The 18,106-nt window shown below is 52.2% G+C and overlaps 1 protein-coding gene across 1 annotated transcript in view; it reads right to left on the bottom strand.

Moving 5' to 3' along the window:
• LOC100918502 (mucin-5B) overlaps positions 1–18,106 on the bottom strand; it is a 63,751-nt gene that overhangs the window by 11,960 nt on the left and 33,685 nt on the right. Inside the window, exons 24-34 of the mRNA XM_031943591.1 lie at positions 17,646–17,784; positions 17,441–17,554; positions 16,670–16,849; positions 15,703–15,942; positions 13,982–14,138; positions 13,661–13,789; positions 10,774–10,918; positions 10,414–10,457; positions 10,137–10,331; positions 6,479–9,002; positions 414–5,872 (exon numbers count right to left, since the gene is read on the bottom strand). Of these exons, the coding sequence (XP_031799451.1) occupies positions 414–5,872; positions 6,479–9,002; positions 10,137–10,331; positions 10,414–10,457; positions 10,774–10,918; positions 13,661–13,789; positions 13,982–14,138; positions 15,703–15,942; positions 16,670–16,849; positions 17,441–17,554; positions 17,646–17,784 (9,326 nt within the window). The remainder of the gene's footprint in view (positions 1–413; positions 5,873–6,478; positions 9,003–10,136; positions 10,332–10,413; positions 10,458–10,773; positions 10,919–13,660; positions 13,790–13,981; positions 14,139–15,702; positions 15,943–16,669; positions 16,850–17,440; positions 17,555–17,645; positions 17,785–18,106) is intronic.

Raw genomic sequence — 18,106 nt, 5'->3', positions numbered from 1 at the left:
ATAAAGATTTTCTTTTATGTTTAGGATCATATTATGTCTTTGAAGCTACAGATGTGTCATCAGAAGGAGAAGGTAAGAAACTCAGGGGTTATGAAAATTATTCTTTGTGTGAACAAGTGGAAAAATCACACTTATTTTGCTTTGAGAATTTCTAAGGGGCAGTAGATGGTGCAGTGTTTAGAGCACCAGCCCTGAAGTCAGGAGGACCTGAGTTCAAATCTAGCTTCAGCCACTTAAAACTTCCTAGTTGTGTGACCCCCAATTGCCTCAGCAGAAAAAAAAAAAGAATTTTGAGAGAATATCACAAAAGCCGTTAAATTGATCCCGTGTCCCAAAGAGATCCCAAAGAAACATAGGCCAACAGATGCATATGACTTGTCTACAATGAGGAGGATGAGAAGAATTCTACTCACCAGGAGAAAGCAGGTCTCCTGACACGAAGCAGAAGCAGGGGGTTGTGAAGGTGGAGGGCATCAGAGTTGGCTGTGAGGTGGGAGGGACGGATACAGAAGTGGAGAAGGTGGAGATGGTGGATGTCTGCAAAGTAGATGTGCTCACATGTGGAGTCCTCGAACTGGAAGCCGTAGAGGGGCTTGAGCTCGGAGTTATGCAATGGCGGTAGTCATCACAGCAGAGCACTTTGATGTGATAGTTCAAGCAGTATTTTGAGCCAGCCTGGTCTCGGTTTCTGCAGATCAGGCCAATGCTCACATCACACTCCACATTCTGTCCCACTTGGCTGAGGGGCAGGATTGGGTAGTTCTCCGCTCGACACTGGATTTCCTGGGGCTTCGCACAGAGGCTTTTCCCTGTAGCCCGGATGTTGTCATAGGTCTCAAAGTCTCCCCCATCTTCTCCAGGGATGGGGTAGCTCTGGTCAAACCAGTCTGTCCACACACACCTGGACTGGCACTCTGTGGGTGACGTAGCCCCAGTTGAGACTGAGGTAATGGAGCTGAGAGATGTTGATTGACTTGTGGAGATGGTTCCAAATGATGAGCTTGTGCTTGGAGATCTGGGAATCGTCTGTGACCGTGTGGTGACCTCGGTACCCTCGGATGTTGGGGCGGTGTGTGTCCCTGCTGTGGTAGATGCCACAGGGGAAGTTACTGCAGTGGTTGGTGCTGTTGAGCCGGTGGATGATAGGATGGTGGAGGTGGGCTGTGGAGAGGTCACTGGCCCTGAGCTGGTAACTTTCTCGGTGCCCACTGTGACTGGCGGTAACTTGGTACTCTCCGTCTGCAGGTTTGAGGTAGGGGAGGTGCTCGGGGTTCTGGAGCTGGCAGACGTGGCCATGGTGCCGGTGGACGGTGTCATCCAGGAAGCCGATCCCGTGGAAGCCATGCTGGTTGTAGGTGGACTTGTCGCACAGTGGCTGTAGTCATCGCAGCACTGCACCCGGATTCGATAGTTGAGACACACGGCATTGGGAACCTTCTGCTTACTGTTTCTGCAGATCAAGCCGTAATCCACGTCGCACCACACCACCTGCTCGAGCTGCTCCAGGGGAGTGTCTGGGAAGACTGAGGACTGGCACTCGATGGCTTTGGGCTCCAGACAGAGCTTGCCCCCAGCATCCGTGATGCTGTAATAAGTCTCAATATCGCCTCCAAATCGGCCTGGTTTGGGTTTGTGAGTGTCAAACCACTCGGTCCAGCGACACCGGGGCGCACAGTGAGTAGTGGGCGCCATGCTTCCTGAGGGAGTGGCACTGGCACTGGAGGGGCTGCTGAGGGTTGACAGTATGGGGGTACTGCCAGCGTGGGTTCCTGCAGTAGACAGAGTACTGAGGTAAGGTGGGACCCTTGATCTGGCAGTGGTAGATAGAGTATGAAGGTAAGATGAGGTTTCTGGTCTGGCTGTAGTTGAGCAGCGGGAGTAATCACAGCAGAGCACCTTGATGTGGTAATTGAGGCACATTTTAAACCTTCCAGACTGGTCCCTGTTCCTGCAGACTAGACCAGTGTTCACATTGCAATCGACCACTTGTCCCAGTTGGTCGATGTTCAAGTGCATGTAGTTCTCCGCTCGGCACCGGATCTTCTCAGGCTTCTCACAGAGGGTTTTCCCTGAAGCCCGGATGTTGTCATAGGTCTCAAAGTCTCCCCCATCTTTTCCAGGGATGGGGTAGCTCTGGTCAAACCAGTCTGTCCACACACACCTGGGCTGGCACTCTGTGGGTGATGTAGCCCCAGTTGAGACTGAGGTAATGGGGCTGAGAGATGTTGATTGACTAGTGGAAGTGGTTCCAAATGATGAGCTTGTGCTCGGAGATCTGGGAGCTGTCTGTGAGCGTGTGGTGACCTCAGTACCCTCGGATGTTGGGGCGGTGTGTGTCCCTGCTGTGGTAGATGCCACAGGGGAAATTACTGCAGTGGTTGGTGCTGTTGAGCCGGTGGATGATGGGATGGTGGAGGTGGGCTGTGGAGAGGTCACTGGCCCTGAGCTGGTAACTTTCTCGGTGCCCGCTGTGACTGGCGGTAACTTGGTACTCTCCGTCTGCAGGCTTGAGGTAGGGGAGGTGCTCGGGGATCTGGAGCTGGCAGACGTGGCCGTGGTGCCGGTGGACGGTGTCGTCCAGGAAGCCGATCCCGTGGAAGCCGTGCTGGTTGTAGGTGGACTTGTCGCACAGTGGCTGTAGTCATCGCAGCACTGCACCCGGATTCGATAGTTGAGACACACGGCATTGGGAACCTTCTGCTTACTGTTTCTGCAGATCAAGCCGTAATCCACGTCGCACCACACCACCTGCTCGAGCTGCTCCAGGGGAGTGTCTGGGAAGACTGAGGACTGGCACTCGATGGCTTTGGGCTCCAGACAGAGCTTGCCCCCAGCATCCGTGATGCTGTAATAAGTCTCAATATCGCCTCCAAATCGGCCTGGTTTGGGTTTGTGAGTGTCAAACCACTCGGTCCAGCGACACCGGGGCGCACAGTGAGTAGTGGGTGCCATGCTTCCTGAGGGAGTGGCACTGGCACTGGAGGGGCTGCTGAGGGTTGACAGTATGGGGGTACTGCCAGCGTGGGTTCCTGCAGTAGACAGAGTACTGAGGTAAGGTGGGACCCTTGATCTGGCAGTGGTAGATAGAGTATGAAGGTAAGATGAGGTTTCTGGTCTGGCTGTAGTTGAGCAGCGGGAGTAATCACAGCAGAGCACCTTGATGTGGTAATTGAGGCACATTTTAAACCTTCCAGACTGGTCCCTGTTCCTGCAGACTAGACCAGTGTTCACATTGCAATCGACCACTTGTCCCAGTTGGTCGATGTTCAAGTGCATGTAGTTCTCCGCTCGGCACTGGATCTTCTCAGGCTTCTCACAGAGGGTTTTCCCTGAAGCCCGGATGTTGTCATAGGTCTCAAAGTCTCCCCCATCTTTTCCAGGGATGGGGTAGCTCTGGTCAATCCAGTCTGTCCAAATGCAGATGGGTGCACAGCTTGTGGATCCTATGGATGAAGTTGAGGAGCCCGTTGGAGAGGTGACTATCGTTCTGGAGATGGGAGACAGTGAGAGGGTAGTTCCTCCAGAGACTGTTGTGGATTCAGAACTTGTGGGCATGGTGGGCACACTGGCAGTCTTATGGGAAGATAGGGTCGGCAGCAAATGAGATGAAGTTACTTTCTGTGTGGTGCCAGTGGGGTGAGAGGGGGTTGGGGTAGTTTGGCTGGTAATGTTGGTGGGAAGGGGAGAGCTCACTGAAGTCATGGTAGATGTGGTGACAGGTGGTGATGAGGTGGCTTTGCAATGGCGGTAGTCATCACAGCAGAGCACCTTGATGTGGTAGTTCAAGCAGTATTTTGAGCCAGCCTGATCTCGGTTTCTGCAGATCAGGCCAATGCTCACATCACACTCCACATTCTGTCCCACTTGGCTGAGGGGCAGGTTTGGGTAGTTCTCCGCTCGACACTGGATTTTCTGGGGCTTCGCACAGAGGCTTTCCCCTGTAGCCCGGATGTTGTCATAGGTCTCAAAGTCTCCACCATTTTCTCCAGGGATGGGGTAGCTCTGGTCAATCCAGTCTGTCCACACACACCTGGGCTGGCACTCTGTGGGTGACGTAGCCCCAGTTGAGACTGAGGTAATGGGGCTGAAAGGTGCTGATTGACTAGTGGAGGTGGTTCCAAATGATGAGCTTGTGCTCAGAGATCTAGGAGTTGTCTTTGGCAGCTTGGTGACCTCAGTGGCTCCAGATGTTGGGGCGGTGTGTGTCCTTGCTGTGCTAGACTTCACAGTGGAGGTTCTTGCTGTTATGAATGGACCAGGCTTTGTTAGGATACTTTGTGTTAAGACCAAAGCTGTCAAGGGCTTGGAACTAAAAGACTTTTGAGTTGTACTCTGAGTTTGTGAGGAAGTGGGAGGTTTTTTCCTGGTTTGGGAAGTTGAAATAGCCTCCTTTGTAGATGTCATTAGTGTTGAGGTGGGCGTGGTAAGTTCAGTTGTGCTCTGTGGTGTGGATGGAGTCGTCATTGTTTCTGTTACTAGGGAGAGGCAGTCATTACAGCACAGGGCACGAATGTTATAATTAAAGCACATTTTGAATTTTCCCTTTTGATCCTCATTTTTGCAGATCAGCCCAAATTTCTGGTTGCATTGCAGAACCTGTCCAATCTGGTCAATGCTTACCTCAGGGTAATTTTCAGCTCGGCACTCAAGTTTTTTGGGGTCTTTGCAAATTTTCCCTCCTGCTTTCCTGATATTATCATATGTTTCAAAGTCTCCCCCATTGATTCCAGAACTTGGGAAGTCCATATCAAACCATTCTGTCCATTCACACTTTGGTTGACAGGAAGTAGAGACGAGTGTTGTGGCTTGTGATGAAGTTATTGTACCGGTTGATGTGGGGCCAGGAGGAAGCAGCGTGGTAGTCTGTGTCTTCAAAGTTGAGCTCGGTTGTGTTGTGGCTGTTGAGATCTCTGAGTTTGTGGATTGTCTTTGTGTTGTCTGAACTGTTTCTGTAGATGAGTGGGTGAGGGGAGAGCTTGTTTTAACTCTGCCCTGGGTAGGTCCAGAAGTGGCTGCGGTTTTCACCTCTACCATCTTGGTGGTCGATGTGGACACTGCCGAGGTCTTTGCTGTGCTGCTGACTGCAGTGGTGGTTGGGTGAGGAGCTGAAGAGGATGTTGTAACGGTCACTTCTGTGCCTGGGGGTGAGCGTGTGGACAGGGGAGTGACTGGCGTGGACTCTCGGGTTGCAGAGGTGACTGGAGTCGTTGTATGGCAATTGCTGTCATCACAACACAGGACCTTGATCTTGTAGTTAAGACACATTTTGAACAAACCTGATTGTTCTTCATTTCTACAGATAAAGCCAAAGTGAACATCACAATACACAACCTGTCCTACTTCCTCAAGAGTCATGTTAGGGTAGTTCTCTGCCTGGCATTCGATGCCTTGGGGCTCCTGGCAGAACTTCTCTCCTGTGCTTCTGATCTTGTCGTATGTCTCGATGTCTGCACCAACGGCTTCGGACTTGGGGTAATCGGTATCAAACCACTCTGTCCATTCACACTTTGGTTGACAGGAAGTAGAGACGAGTGTTGTGGCTTGTGATGAAGTTATTGTACCGGTTGATGTGGGGCCAGGAGGAAGCAGCGTGGTAGTCTGTGTCTTCAAAGTTGAGCTCGGTTGTGTTGTGGCTGTTGAGATCTCTGAGTTTGTGGATTGTCTTTGTGTTGTCTGAACTGTTTCTGTAGATGAGTGGGTGAGGGGAGAGCTTGTTTTAACTCTGCCCTGGGTAGGTCCAGAAGTGGCTGCGGTTTTCACCTCTACCATCTTGGTGGTTGATGTGGACACTGCCGAGGTCTTTGCTGTGCTGCTGACTGCAGTGGTGGTTGGGTGAGGAGCTGAAGAGGATGTTGTAACGGTCACTTCTTGCCTGGGGGTGACGTGTGGACAGGGGAGTGACTGGCGTGGACTCCGGTTGCAGAGGTGACTGGAGTCGTTGTATGGCAATTGCTGCATCACAACACAGGATTGATCTTGTAGTTAAGACACATTTTGAACAAACCTGATTGTTCTTCATTTCTACAGATAAAGCTAAAGTGAACATCACAATACAAACCTGTCCTACTTTCAAGAGTCATGTTAGGGTAGTTCTCTGCCTGGCATTCGATGCCTTGGGGCTCTGGCAGAACTTCTCTCCTGTGCTTCTGATCTTGTCTGATGTCTCGATGTCTGCACCAACGGCTTCGGACTTGGGTAATCGGTATCAAACCACTCTGTCCATTCACACTTTGGTTGACAGGAAGTAGAGACGAGTGTTGTGGCTGGATGAAGTTATTTACCGGTTGATGTGGGCCAGGAGGAAGCAGCGTGGTAGTCTGTGTCTTCAAAGTTGAGTCATTTGTGTTGTGGCTGTTGAGATCTCTGAGTTTGTGGATTGTCTTTGTGTTGTCTGAACTGTTTCTGTAGATGAGTGGGTGAGGGGAGAGCTTGTTTTAACTCTGCCCTGGTAGGTCCAGGTGCCGGTTTTCACCTCTACCATCTTGGTGGTCGATGGACGCTGCCGATCTTTGCTGTGCTGTGACTGCTGGTGGTTGGGTGAGGAGCTGAAGAGGATGTTGTAACGGTCACTTCTGTGCCTGGGGGTGAGCGTGTGGACAGGGGAGTGACTGGCGTGGACTCTTGGGTTGCAGAGGTGATTGGGCTGCTCTCTGTCACCGGGTTCTTGGTGGTGAGGGATGTCTGTGCCGTGGGGCCAGTCCTCAGGGTGGCGGTCAGTTCCACTGGCTGGGTGACTGGGGTCGTTGTATGGCAATTGCTGTCATCACAACACAGGACCTTGATCTTGTAGTTAAGACACATTTTGAACAAACCTGGTTGTTCTTCATTTCTACAAAGAAAGTGGACACAATGCACAACCTGTCCTACTTCCTCAAGAGTCATGTTAGGGTAGTTCTCTGCCTGGCATTCGATGCCTTGGGGCTCCTGGCAGAACTTCTCTCCTGTGCTTCTGATCTTGTCGTATGTCTCGATGTCTGCACCAACGGCTTCGGACTTGGGGTAATCGGTATCAAACCACTCTGTCCATTCACACTTTGGTTGACAGGAAGTAGAGACGAGTGTTGTGGCTTGTGATGAAGTTATTGTACCGGTTGATGTGGGGCCAGGAGGAAGCAGCGTGGTAGTCTGTGTCTTCAAAGTTGAGCTCGGTTGTGTTGTTGCTGTTGAGATCTCTGAGTTTGTGGATTGTCTTTGTGTTGTCTGAACTGTTTCTGTAGATGAGTGGGTGAGGGGAGAGCTTGTTTTAACTGTGCCCTGGGTAGGTCCAGGAGTGGCTGCGGTTTTCACCTCTACCATCTTGGTGGTTGTAGCCAAGGGGGTCGATGTGGACGCTGCCGAGGTCTTTGCTGTGCTGCTGACTGCGGTGGTGATTGGGTGAGGAGCTGAAGAGGATGTTGTAACAGTCACTTCTGTGCCTGGGGGTGAGCGTGTGGACAGGGGAGTGACTGGCGTGGACTCTCGGGTTGCAGAGGTGACTGGAGTCGTTGTATGGCAATTGCTGTCATCACAACACAGGACCTTGATCTTGTAGTTAAGACACATTTTGAACAAACCTGGTTGTTCTTCATTTCTACAGATAAAGCCAAAGTGGACATCACAATGCACAACCTGTCCTACTTCCTCAAGAGTCATGTTAGGGTAGTTCTCTGCCTGGCATTCGATGCCTTGGGGCTCCTGGCAGAACTTCTCTCCTGTGCTTCTGATCTTGTCGTATGTCTCGATGTCTGCACCAACGGCTTCGGACTTGGGGTAATCGGTATCAAACCACTCTGTCCATTCACACTTTGGTTGACAGGAAGTAGAGACGAGTGTTGTGGCTTGTGATGAAGTTATTGTACCGGTTGATGTGGGGCCAGGAGGAAGCAGCGTGGTAGTCTGTGTCTTCAAAGTTGAGCTCGGTTGTGTTGTGGCTGTTGAGATCTCTGAGTTTGTGGATTGTCTTTGTGTTGTCTGAACTGTTTCTGTAGATGAGTGGGTGAGGGGAGAGCTTGTTTTAACTGTGCCCTGGGTAGGTCCAGGAGTGGCTGCGGTTTTCACCTCTACCATCTTGGTGGTTGTAGCCAAGGGGGTCGATGTGGACGCTGCCGAGGTCTTTGCTGTGCTGCTGACTGCGGTGGTGATTGGGTGAGGAGCTGAAGAGGATGTTGTAACGGTCACTTCTGTGCCTGGGGGTGAGCGTGTGGACAGGGGAATGACTGGCGTGGACTCTCGGGTTGCAGAGGTGACTGGAGTCGTTGTATGGCAATTGCTGTCATCACAACACAGGACCTTGATCTTGTAGTTAAGACACATTTTGAACAAACCTAATTGTTCTTCATTTCTACAGATAAAGCCAAAGTGAACATCACAATACACAACCTGTCCTACTTCCTCAAGAGTCATGTTAGGGTAGTTCTCTGCCTGGCATTCGATGCCTTGGGGCTCCTGGCAGAACTTCTCTCCTGTGCTCCTGATCTTGTCGTATGTCTCGATGTCTGCACCAATGGCTTCGGACTTGGGGTAATCGGTATCAAACCACTCTGTCCATTGGCATTGGGGCTGGCAGGACCCAGTAGTACTGGCTCTGGGGGGCGTGGACCATGTCTGTGAGGTCAAGGTCGATAATGTTTGGGGGGACATTGTAGATCTTGTGGCAGATGAGCTGGTGCCCGTGGTTGTGGACCCACCACAAGGCACGTAGCTGCAGCACAGTACTCGGATCTCATAGTCGTGACACAAGGGCGGCTCCTGCTCCGCATTGTAGCATAGCAGCCCCCGGGACAGGCTGCACTCCACCTTCTGTCCCACTTCTGCCAGCGAGATGCTCGGAAACGCCCGGGCCCTGCACGCCACGTCCCGAGCACCGGGGCAGATTGAGTATCCGCTCAGCCGGAGGTTCTCGAACGTATCAAAATCTCCACCATCCAGCCCCGCTCCCGGCGTGCTGCTGTCGTACCAGTCGGACCACTCACAAACTTCTCGCACACACACTGTGGAAGCGGCTGAGACGGTGCTGGTGGTCTCTGGAAAGGGAGAGAGAAAGGAAACTTGGGGGACTGGGGCCGACAAAGCACCCGGGGCTGACAAAGCACCCGGGGCTCTCCTCACAGCAGCTTCAGAGGAAGAAATGATGGCTCCCAGAGGAGAACAGGCAGAGGAAAGAGTGAGGGGCCAGACTGGAAAGGGCACTGGGCTCGAAGACAAGGAGCCCTGGGTTTAAATCCTATCTCAGGCATTGACTTCCCATGGGGCTGGAGGCCAGTCACTTCAATCTGTTTGGGCCTAATGGGGAGGATAATGGCTTCTGACTTCATGGGCTTTTTGTGAAAATTCTATGAGATCATATGTGTGGAGGATTATGGAAAGGCTCAGTGCTGTTGCTCTTGCCCTAATCAGGCTACCAGGAAGTCAGGGCTCAGATTCGAATCCAGATTTTCCAGATAGGACCTCTCAGAGAGATCCCAGCATACCTTCCCAGGGCTCCCCTGCTGGGGGCACAGTGGAACTGCCTTCCTGAACTGACCACTGCCTTCCCTAACAATGATTCCAGACTCCACCTGAAGGACTCGAAATCTTGGCTGGCACTGAGACCTCCGAGGGTTTGGTTCCTCCCAGGTCAAGTACCATCAGGCTCAGTGGCTGCCTCCAGTATCATCAGAGGAGCGCTGTGCACACAAAAAATGAAGGAGCAATAGGAAATGGAGACCCAGCCAAGGGTTCTGGGACTCCTGGAAAGCTGCCAGCACAACTGGGGGTAGAGGACAATGAGACTTCATGGTGGTCAGGGCCCCAAATTGGCAGCCAAGAGTTCTGGCTCTGCTCATCACTAGCCAGGGGGTATAAGGCAAGGCCTTCCTTCTCCCTGGAGCTAGGGGCTGCCACGGGGCACAGAGCGGCCACCAAGGTCAGCCACCAAGGGTGGCTTTTCCATTCTGGGCTTCTAAATCTCCAAGTTGAAAAAGGAAAGTTCGCTCATTGGTCTGGCCATTTCCCAAAGCCTGCTGGCCTTAGCCACGGCCTCTTAAGTGGGCAGGGACCCCTTGTTAGGAAGATTTCTTTTTAATCACTTGCATTACAAATGAGCTCAGGGTGGGGGATCTGGGAAGAACTATAGAGACTTTCAGGCAAGTGCTTCCTCTCAGCCAGCCCCAGGTTACCTGCAGTGGAGGGCAGCCTGGTGATGAAGGTGAATGGCGAAGAGGTGGAGGGCGTCCCGGGGCACTCTTCGGACATGCGCTTGATCGTCCCATTTTCGCCACAGATGGCGATGAGGCAGCCTCCCAGGCCGTCCGTGGTGTTGTAAATTACCTCATGGACATGGTACGTGTGACCCTCATACAAGCAAGTGCACTCTGAAAGGCCAGGAGACGCAATGATACCATCTGATCGCTGCGGGAGGCTCTGGGCGTCCCTGTCCCCCGGCAGCTTACTCACCATTTTGGTCCGGGATGCACTGGATGCCACTCGTGGTACAGTTACTAACAGTGAAAAGGAGAGGGGAAAGCATGTGGGACACGGGAAATAAACACACTGGACAACAGCCAATGACAAATCCCACGCAGGGAACGCATTCCCTCTTCCCCTTCGTGTCTCAGAATCCTCGGCTTCGGCTGCTGCCTTCTACACGAGACCTTTCCTGTTAGTGTCATTACTTTGTATCCAGTAGGCACTTAATAAGTTCCCATTGAACTGAATGGAATTCCTCCCCTTTGCCTTGTTGGAAAGTCAGGGCCAGGTATCAGGCAAGGTTCCCCGACTCCCCAAGCCAAGGGCGGGGCCACCCTTCTTACATACCAGCTCTGGCAGTTGGCTCGGCTCACGACTTTGTCTCCCACTTCATAATAGTTCCCTTCCTCGTCGTAACAGCCACATTGGTCGACGCACTTCATCTGGCTTTCACTGAAGAAAGGTTTCTCAGCCGGACAGTCTGGATAGCAGCCTGAGGGGGGGGGCAGAGAGGAGCTAGACTTCAGAGAGAGGGCCTCTCCCCAGGGAAGAGGAGGGGGAGGGACAGACAGAGACCTCCCAGGTCTCTCAAGTCCATGCTTCAGGAGAACTGCTGGAATGAACTAGCAACTTTTAGTCTGGGAAGAGAAATCTGAGGGGTGAAGGAAGGAGGGGGCCGGGAGAACTGTCCTCCAGCATTTTTGTGGGGAGGTTCTGTCTGGTCCCCCGGGGCAGAACCAGGAGCAACAAGAGAGAATGAAATCCCGAAGCTGGTTTGGTCTTGAAATCAGGAATAACTCACTAACATTGCAAGTGGTCTCTAAGTAGGATTTGGTGCATTCCTACCCTTATTAATTAAGGGGGTCTTTCCCCCCAATTCTGAGGAACATTAAATCAATTAAAATCATTCGAGATCTGTCTTGTTTTTAGACAGCTAGAGTAGCACAGAGCATAAGGTTCTTTACCTAGAATCATTCAGGAAGATCTAAGTTTGAATTTGGTTTCAGACTCTAGCTGTGTGACCCTAGGCAAGTCATTTAACTTCTGTATGCCTCGGTTTGCTCATCTACAAAATGGGGATATAATAGCACCTACTTCCCAGAGTTGCTGTAAGGATCAAATGAGATGGTAATTATGAAGTTATTTGGATGGTGCCTGACACATAGTGAATTCTATATAAACATTAGCTGTAATTATAATTTTGTCTTTCTTTGTATCCCTTAGTATCCCTTAGTATCGCTTTGTATCTAATATACAGTAAGCACTGTATAAATATTTGTTACCTTTTCCTCTCTCCTTTTTTTTTTTCTCTTCTTGAAGGTTGAGATAGATAGCATGGAAATACCAGATAAGAATCTTAAATTAAGCCATTGCTGATTAAAGAGTGTTTTTAAGTTTTGAACTGATATTTCTGGAAAATGAAAAGATCAGATTTAAGCTGCCAAGATATAGAGGGATTATTAGAGTGTCTGTATGTCTGGCTTCAGAAAGGCCTGTTAATTTCTCTGAAGCCATTAGTGATTCACACTATACTGTGTTAAGAACAACAGAATTTTGAGATTGTGTATTGCTCTGAGGCAGGATGGATAATTTATGAGGCACTGGCGAGACAGAAACTGCATTAGATTCTTTTGTTTTAATGTAAGTAACATTAGAGCCTTTATCATTTCTTTAGTTGTCATTCCTTTAAATGCCAGTCTTACTTGACCTGCTGATACTTGGGATATAATTACTTTTTGGTGTACTTGTGTTATGTTGCATGCAGCAAAAGCACATTGCATCCAAATAATAACTAAGATTAAAATTAAACTTGCCCTCATAAAATTGTATCAGTACACACCAGTTTCTCTGGTTGTTGTTTTCTCTTGAAATTTTTGAATCTGACTGTAACTTCACATTTTTAAATCCTTAGGTACAACAAAATCCATGCAAGACTGAGTGGGTTTTATGTGGCATTGAATAATGGATTTGGTCTGGCAGAATTCCCCTTAGTCATTCCCTAAAGTAAATTAATTTCTATGATGGGAGTGAAAATTTCAGATGGAAAATCATCTCTGTGCAAAATTTACATCATTTGTCAAGTAATTTGATAATGCTTTATGAAGTAATGACATGGGTAAAAAAAATAAATTCTAGTGGCATATAAGGAATAAATATTTAAAAACCTTTTAAAAAACTGAAAGCAATCTTCAAAATAAAAGCTATTAGGGTTGTATATCTCCATCTGGGACTCATTTGATCACCTCTGCTACATCTTTGGTCATTTCACCTCTGTTATATCTCTGGTCACTTTCACCCCTGCAACATCTCAGGTCGATTTCACTTCCTCTATATCTCTGGTCACTTTCACCCCTGCAACATCTCAGGTCGATTTCACTTCCTCTACATCTCTGGTCAATTTCACCTTTACAACATCTCTTAGATGGCTCCCTTCTCGTCTCTAATGCTGCCCCCATCCTGGTGCAGACCCTCATCACCTAGTACACTGACTGTTGCAATATCTGCTGTGGGGTCTGCTTGCCTCAAGTCTCTTCCCACTCTAGTCCATCCTCCATTCAGCCACCAAAGTAATTTTCCTAAAGTATACATCTTGACCGTATCACCTCATTACTGAACAATTTCCAACCGCTCTCTATCATCTCCAGTAGAAAATATAAAATGCTGTTTGACATTTGAAGCTCTTCCTAACCACTCCCTCCCCACTTTTCTAGTCTTCTTATACCTTCCTTTCTAACATCTCTTCTTTGACTCAGTGTCACTGGCCTTCTGACTAGTCCTTGTACGTGACACAGTAATTCCTGTCTCTGTCCCTCATTCCTGGGATGTTCTCTCATCTCACCTCACCTTTTTACCTTGTAGTTTCCCTGGCCTCCTTCAGGGACTCAGGACTCAGCTCCAGGTCCACCTTCTATATAAAGTCTTTCCTGGTTCCCTCAGCTGCCAGAGCCAATCTCTCTGACATTTCCTTCCAGTTACACAGTATATGTATGTACCACTTTGTGGCCTTTAACATGGGAGCCATCCGTAGTCAAGGACTGTTTTAGCCTTTCTGTGTATCCCTTTCCACAGCATATGGAACATAGTAAACATTCAATAATTGCTTGTTGATTGATGTAGAGTAGATTAGAAACTGAGGGAACTGGTTCTGCCACCTCCCCATCCCCCAGGGAGCTGTCCCTCGTTCTGGGATTTCTATTTTCCTTTGGGGATAGAATTTAATTAAGCTCTCTCTTACCTTCTAACCCAGGTAAGTCCACCAGGCACTTCCCACTTGGGTTGCCACAGGTCTTCAGACAGGGTGCTCCACAGGGCTGGTAGTGCCAGTCACACTCTCCGTGGGGATTGTAGAAGTCACAGAACATGGCTGAAAGTTACAAGAGAGGAGTGGGAGTGCCTCAGCAAAAAAAAAAAAAAAAAGTCCGGGGAGAATGTGGGCTTTATGCATGCTGTTTATACATCTCAGAGCATGCCAGATAGTGCATGTTCTACTCTGTCCCTCCGCCCCCCACCCCAGTGTGTCAGGGAGAAGGTACTGGCAGGTGCATCATCCACTCACGACAAATATCTGGCTTCCTCCAGGAGATGCAGACGCCCACGTCATTGCAGGCCTGAGCGTAGGCCGCCACCGCTGTGCAGAAACACTCACAGTCTCCCCCAGAGTCACAGGCGCACGCATCTGACACACAGGCCTCGTAGTATTTGGTGGAGTCCACCTGGGAGGAAAGAGGAACGGACGGTCCAAGCCCACTCTACCCAGATTCTGGGACCTCGGCTCTCCCTGCTCAGTCCTTGTTGCCGTTACTGTCTGATTGCGATGGGCGTCTCCGTCCCAGCTGCAGCCTGGGCGCTCCATACAGCAGGTACTTAATAGAGGCACGCTGCTTTCGCCAGAAAGGCTCAGTTGAAGCTCTGACTGATCGGGATTGAAAGCGAATGCTCTCCCCCACCTGACCAGGCACCGGGCTCCGGCCATAGATCCCCCACAAAGGGTCCAAACAGGTCCAGCAGCCACAGTCCCAAGAGGGAGAGCCCAACGTGCCTGCGGTGGGCACTCAGGGGAAGGAAAAGGGCTCGGTCATTCTGGGGCCTGGTACACAGTGGGTGCTTCTCAGGGTTGGTGAGCTTGGCTACAACTGGACGGCTTTCCCCTCAATTCCAATCTCTCGAGCTTCAACAAAAGGCACCATTCCCACAAGGCTTTGTGGTATTCCCAACTCGTCCCCCCTTGTCTAATTCTCAGCCATCGTTGTCACAGAAATCCCATGACAACACTGTGAGGTTCGGGGCTATTGTTTTCATTTTACAGATTTGGCCACTGAGGCCACTTAAGGAGATTGAGTCACAAAGCTTGTAACTGTCAAAGGCAGGATTCAAAGGCAGGTTTGTGCTGACTCCGAATTCAGCACGATCTTCCTGAGGCCGGGCTGGAGTGTGAGCAGCCGTGCCCAGGGCTGGGTGGGGGGAGGAATAAAGGGGGCACGTGCCTGAGTGTGCCAGTTCAGGGGATAATGTGAGCCAGGGCCCAAGTGCAGGAAAGGAGGGGACAAAAGGGCGGGCGAGTCATTCCATTTGGCTGAAGATCTGAAGGAAGGAAGGGAATCACGGGAGATGGGAGGAGGATGTGTTAGAGAACAAAGAGTCACTGGAGGTTTGGGAGCAGAGGAGGAACCCCAGGAAGCAGCCTGCAGAGTGCGCTGGGGCAGAGGATGGGGGCAGGCAGGGGAGGCTGCCACTGTGAGTGGAGAGGAGGAGTTAGGCTGAACCCTTGTTGTCCCCCCAGGCTCAGCTGGACGAAGGGGGAGCCTCTCCTCAGAGTCTTCCTTGGCCTGATGGAGGGAGGCCCTTCCTCTGCTCAGCTTGCCCCGGACTGTCTTGCGACCAAGTCCTTCAGGAGGGGCAAGGGTGGGCAAGTTTTCTTTGTACCCCCCTCACAGTGCCTGGCACATAGCTGGCAGCTAAGGAGGGTCGAATTGGGCTGGTCCCTGGCAGGGCTCACAACTGCCCCCTGGGAACGGCACGGCCAAAGGGGAGTTAGCGGGGTGGAGTGGTCAGCGAGAGGAAGGCCCCTCTGCTCGGGGGCTCAAGCCCCTGCCTCTTTAAGCTGCAGGTCTGCCTGCGTATGGCTCCAACAGCTTCAGAGTCCCTGGGAAGGCCCCCTCACCTATGGGGGGTGAGAAGGGGCAGAACCCCGGGCAGGGCAAAGGGCTGGGGGGGGGCGCATGGCCAAGGACTGCTGGGGGTGCCGATCTCAGCTCCTCGGCACCTGCCTGGAAGTACCTGAGGGTGGCAGGCTGCGAAGACGGCGCTGTTGATGATGCTGCACTGCTTCTGCGCCCAGGCTTTGCGGTAAGGGTTGGCGGTGCAGGGGTCCCTGACGGGAACGGCATCCGGGCAGGTGGGGGAGAGCTTCCAGCTGTTGCCGAACTCCTGCACGTCACCCACCACCGACAGGCTCCTGGTGGTGAAGTCATTGAGGCTGTTGCCGTCGTAGTTCCCGCAGAGCCCGCAGACCTTGCCCTGCGCACAGAGATCCAGAGAGCAGGCTCAGGACCCCCGGGTGCCGGTGCCTCGCTCTGGAGCTGACGCCCCGTCACAGGCCTGAGAAGTGACTCTGCACTCGGCCCTGGGGCCGCAGAACAGCCGTCCCCGTTAAAGGAGGCCCCGTGGAAGACGCCGCTCCTGGGCCCAGTGCAGAGAATCAGCAGGCCGCGGGGGCCAGGTCTGCCTCAGCTCCAGACCGGCCACAGCCACTTCAGCAGGCTGGCTCCCACCCCAGGTGGGAGGGGGGAACGGGACCCCCCTCAGGGAAATAACCAGCCCTGGAAATCCTGGAGGCTACAGGTGGGACCCCAGAGGGGGCTGGATGGACAGTTCCTGAGACTGGACGGCTTCCCCTATTCAACTAGCGAGGAACCCCAAGCTCAGAGAGCAGGACTCGGTTTTCTCATGCCTTCCTCACAAGAGCTCCAGGAGGTTCCGAGTGGGAGCATTTACAGATGGGGAAATGGAGACCCAGCGAGGGAGGGGAAGGGCCACCCCCGAGCCACACTGCTGACTCGAGACCGAATCCGGTCCTTCCCATGCACCGGGACACCCGCGGGGTTAAGGAGCGGCCATGGTATGCTTGAGGCCCCCCACCTATGGGGGTGAGAAGGGACAGACCCCGGGCAGGGTAAAGGGCTGGGGGGGGGCGGTGCGCCTTTGCTAAGAGCTCCCCCGATCCTCGGCCGTGGCCGGGCCTGACCTTGTAGCGCTGATGTAACTTAATGAAGATGCTGGTTTTCCGGTCCCACATCAGAACCATCCCCGCTTGGGTCTCAAGGACCATGTAGATGCCTCTAGAGTGGATCTTGTATGGGATCTCCTTGTCTGTCCCCCGCGCCACCATTTTCACGTGGCCCTCATTGAATATCAGTTCCGTTCCCTAGAAAGAGGAGGAAGGTGGGGGCATGGGAGGGAGCACCTCAGCTCTCTGGCCACAGCTCATTTCCCCCCATGTTCTTCTGAGGGACGGGCAACGCTGACCATCCAGCAGCCTGGCTAGTTAGACTTGATGGTTTTCCTCAGCCAGAAGTGGGAGCCCAGAGAGCGCCCTCTGCAGGCCCGGTTACCTGAAGGTATCTGAGCAGCCACTGACTCAGTTTACCAACCTGAACCAAGCCAGGAGAACCTGGGCTGTGGGAAAGCAAGCAAGGTCTCTAGCACCCAAGGGCGGCGCGGTCAATGGAGGCAGCTCCCTGACCCCAGTAACCATGGGACCATCTGAGGCCAGCAAAGGCTTCCTAATGCTCAGAATTGCCCTGAGGTGGAATGGTCAGGAGGCAGCAGGTCCTGCTTCTCCAAAGGCTGTTGGGACAGAGGGGGGCAGTGGGTCCTGCTTCCTTGAGGCTCTGTCGGGACAGAGCAGGGCTGCCCGAGAGGGGATTTCTGCTGCATGGGGACAGGGAGAAAGCCCTTCATCTTGGGCTGGAGGATTGGGGCTCCTTCGGGGGGGAAGGGGGGCTCCTCAGCTCACCATGAGAAACACTTTGATGGCCTTGGAGCAGGTGACCCCCGTGGTGCCACAGGGGATGTTCTCTGTGATCACGCGGAAGGTCCCATTGGTGGTGGTGTTTCCCCCACAGTAGTCCTGGGAGAGAAGAGAGAGAGAGAGGAGCAATGAGGTCCGAGAATGGTGCTCCGGCAGCCCCGGGGGGAGGGCAGGAGGCGGGGGCTCCCACCTGAACCAGCGTATACTCGCAATTCCCCTCAAAGTTGTAGCGCTCGCTGTCGAAGGTGATGAAGTGCCCGTCTCCGTACACTGCACACGTGCCCAGGCACGGGGCCTGGGTGCACTCCCACCTCCGGTTCTTGCAGGTGCTGAGAAGGAAGTTGGGAAGAAAAGGGCTCATTGTCCCCCTGGTGCCTGCTCTTGGAGCCCTTCCCTGTTGTCCTTCAGGACCCAGTTTAGCCTCTTCCTCCAGGAGGTCTCCCCTGACTGCACTTCTCCTGCACTCCCTTCTGGCACCTTCACGGCCGCTCCCCCCAGGCTGAGCCTGCCTCTCATTGGGAACACCGAGGCACTGGGCAGTGTGGCAGAGTGGGTAGAACCCTGAGATCAGTCAGTGTGCCGGAAGCCCCAGGGGAAGCCATGATTTCCCCATCTACAAATTGGTGATACTTCTTGTACTCCCTCCTTCTT

The sequence above is a fragment of the Sarcophilus harrisii genome, chromosome 6, assembly GCF_902635505.1.
Source record: "Sarcophilus harrisii chromosome 6, mSarHar1.11, whole genome shotgun sequence".
NCBI classification, from domain to species: Eukaryota; Metazoa; Chordata; class Mammalia; order Dasyuromorphia; family Dasyuridae; genus Sarcophilus; species Sarcophilus harrisii.
The sequence above is the reverse complement of the archived record's forward strand: the minus strand, read 5'-3'. Positions and strand labels throughout refer to the sequence as shown.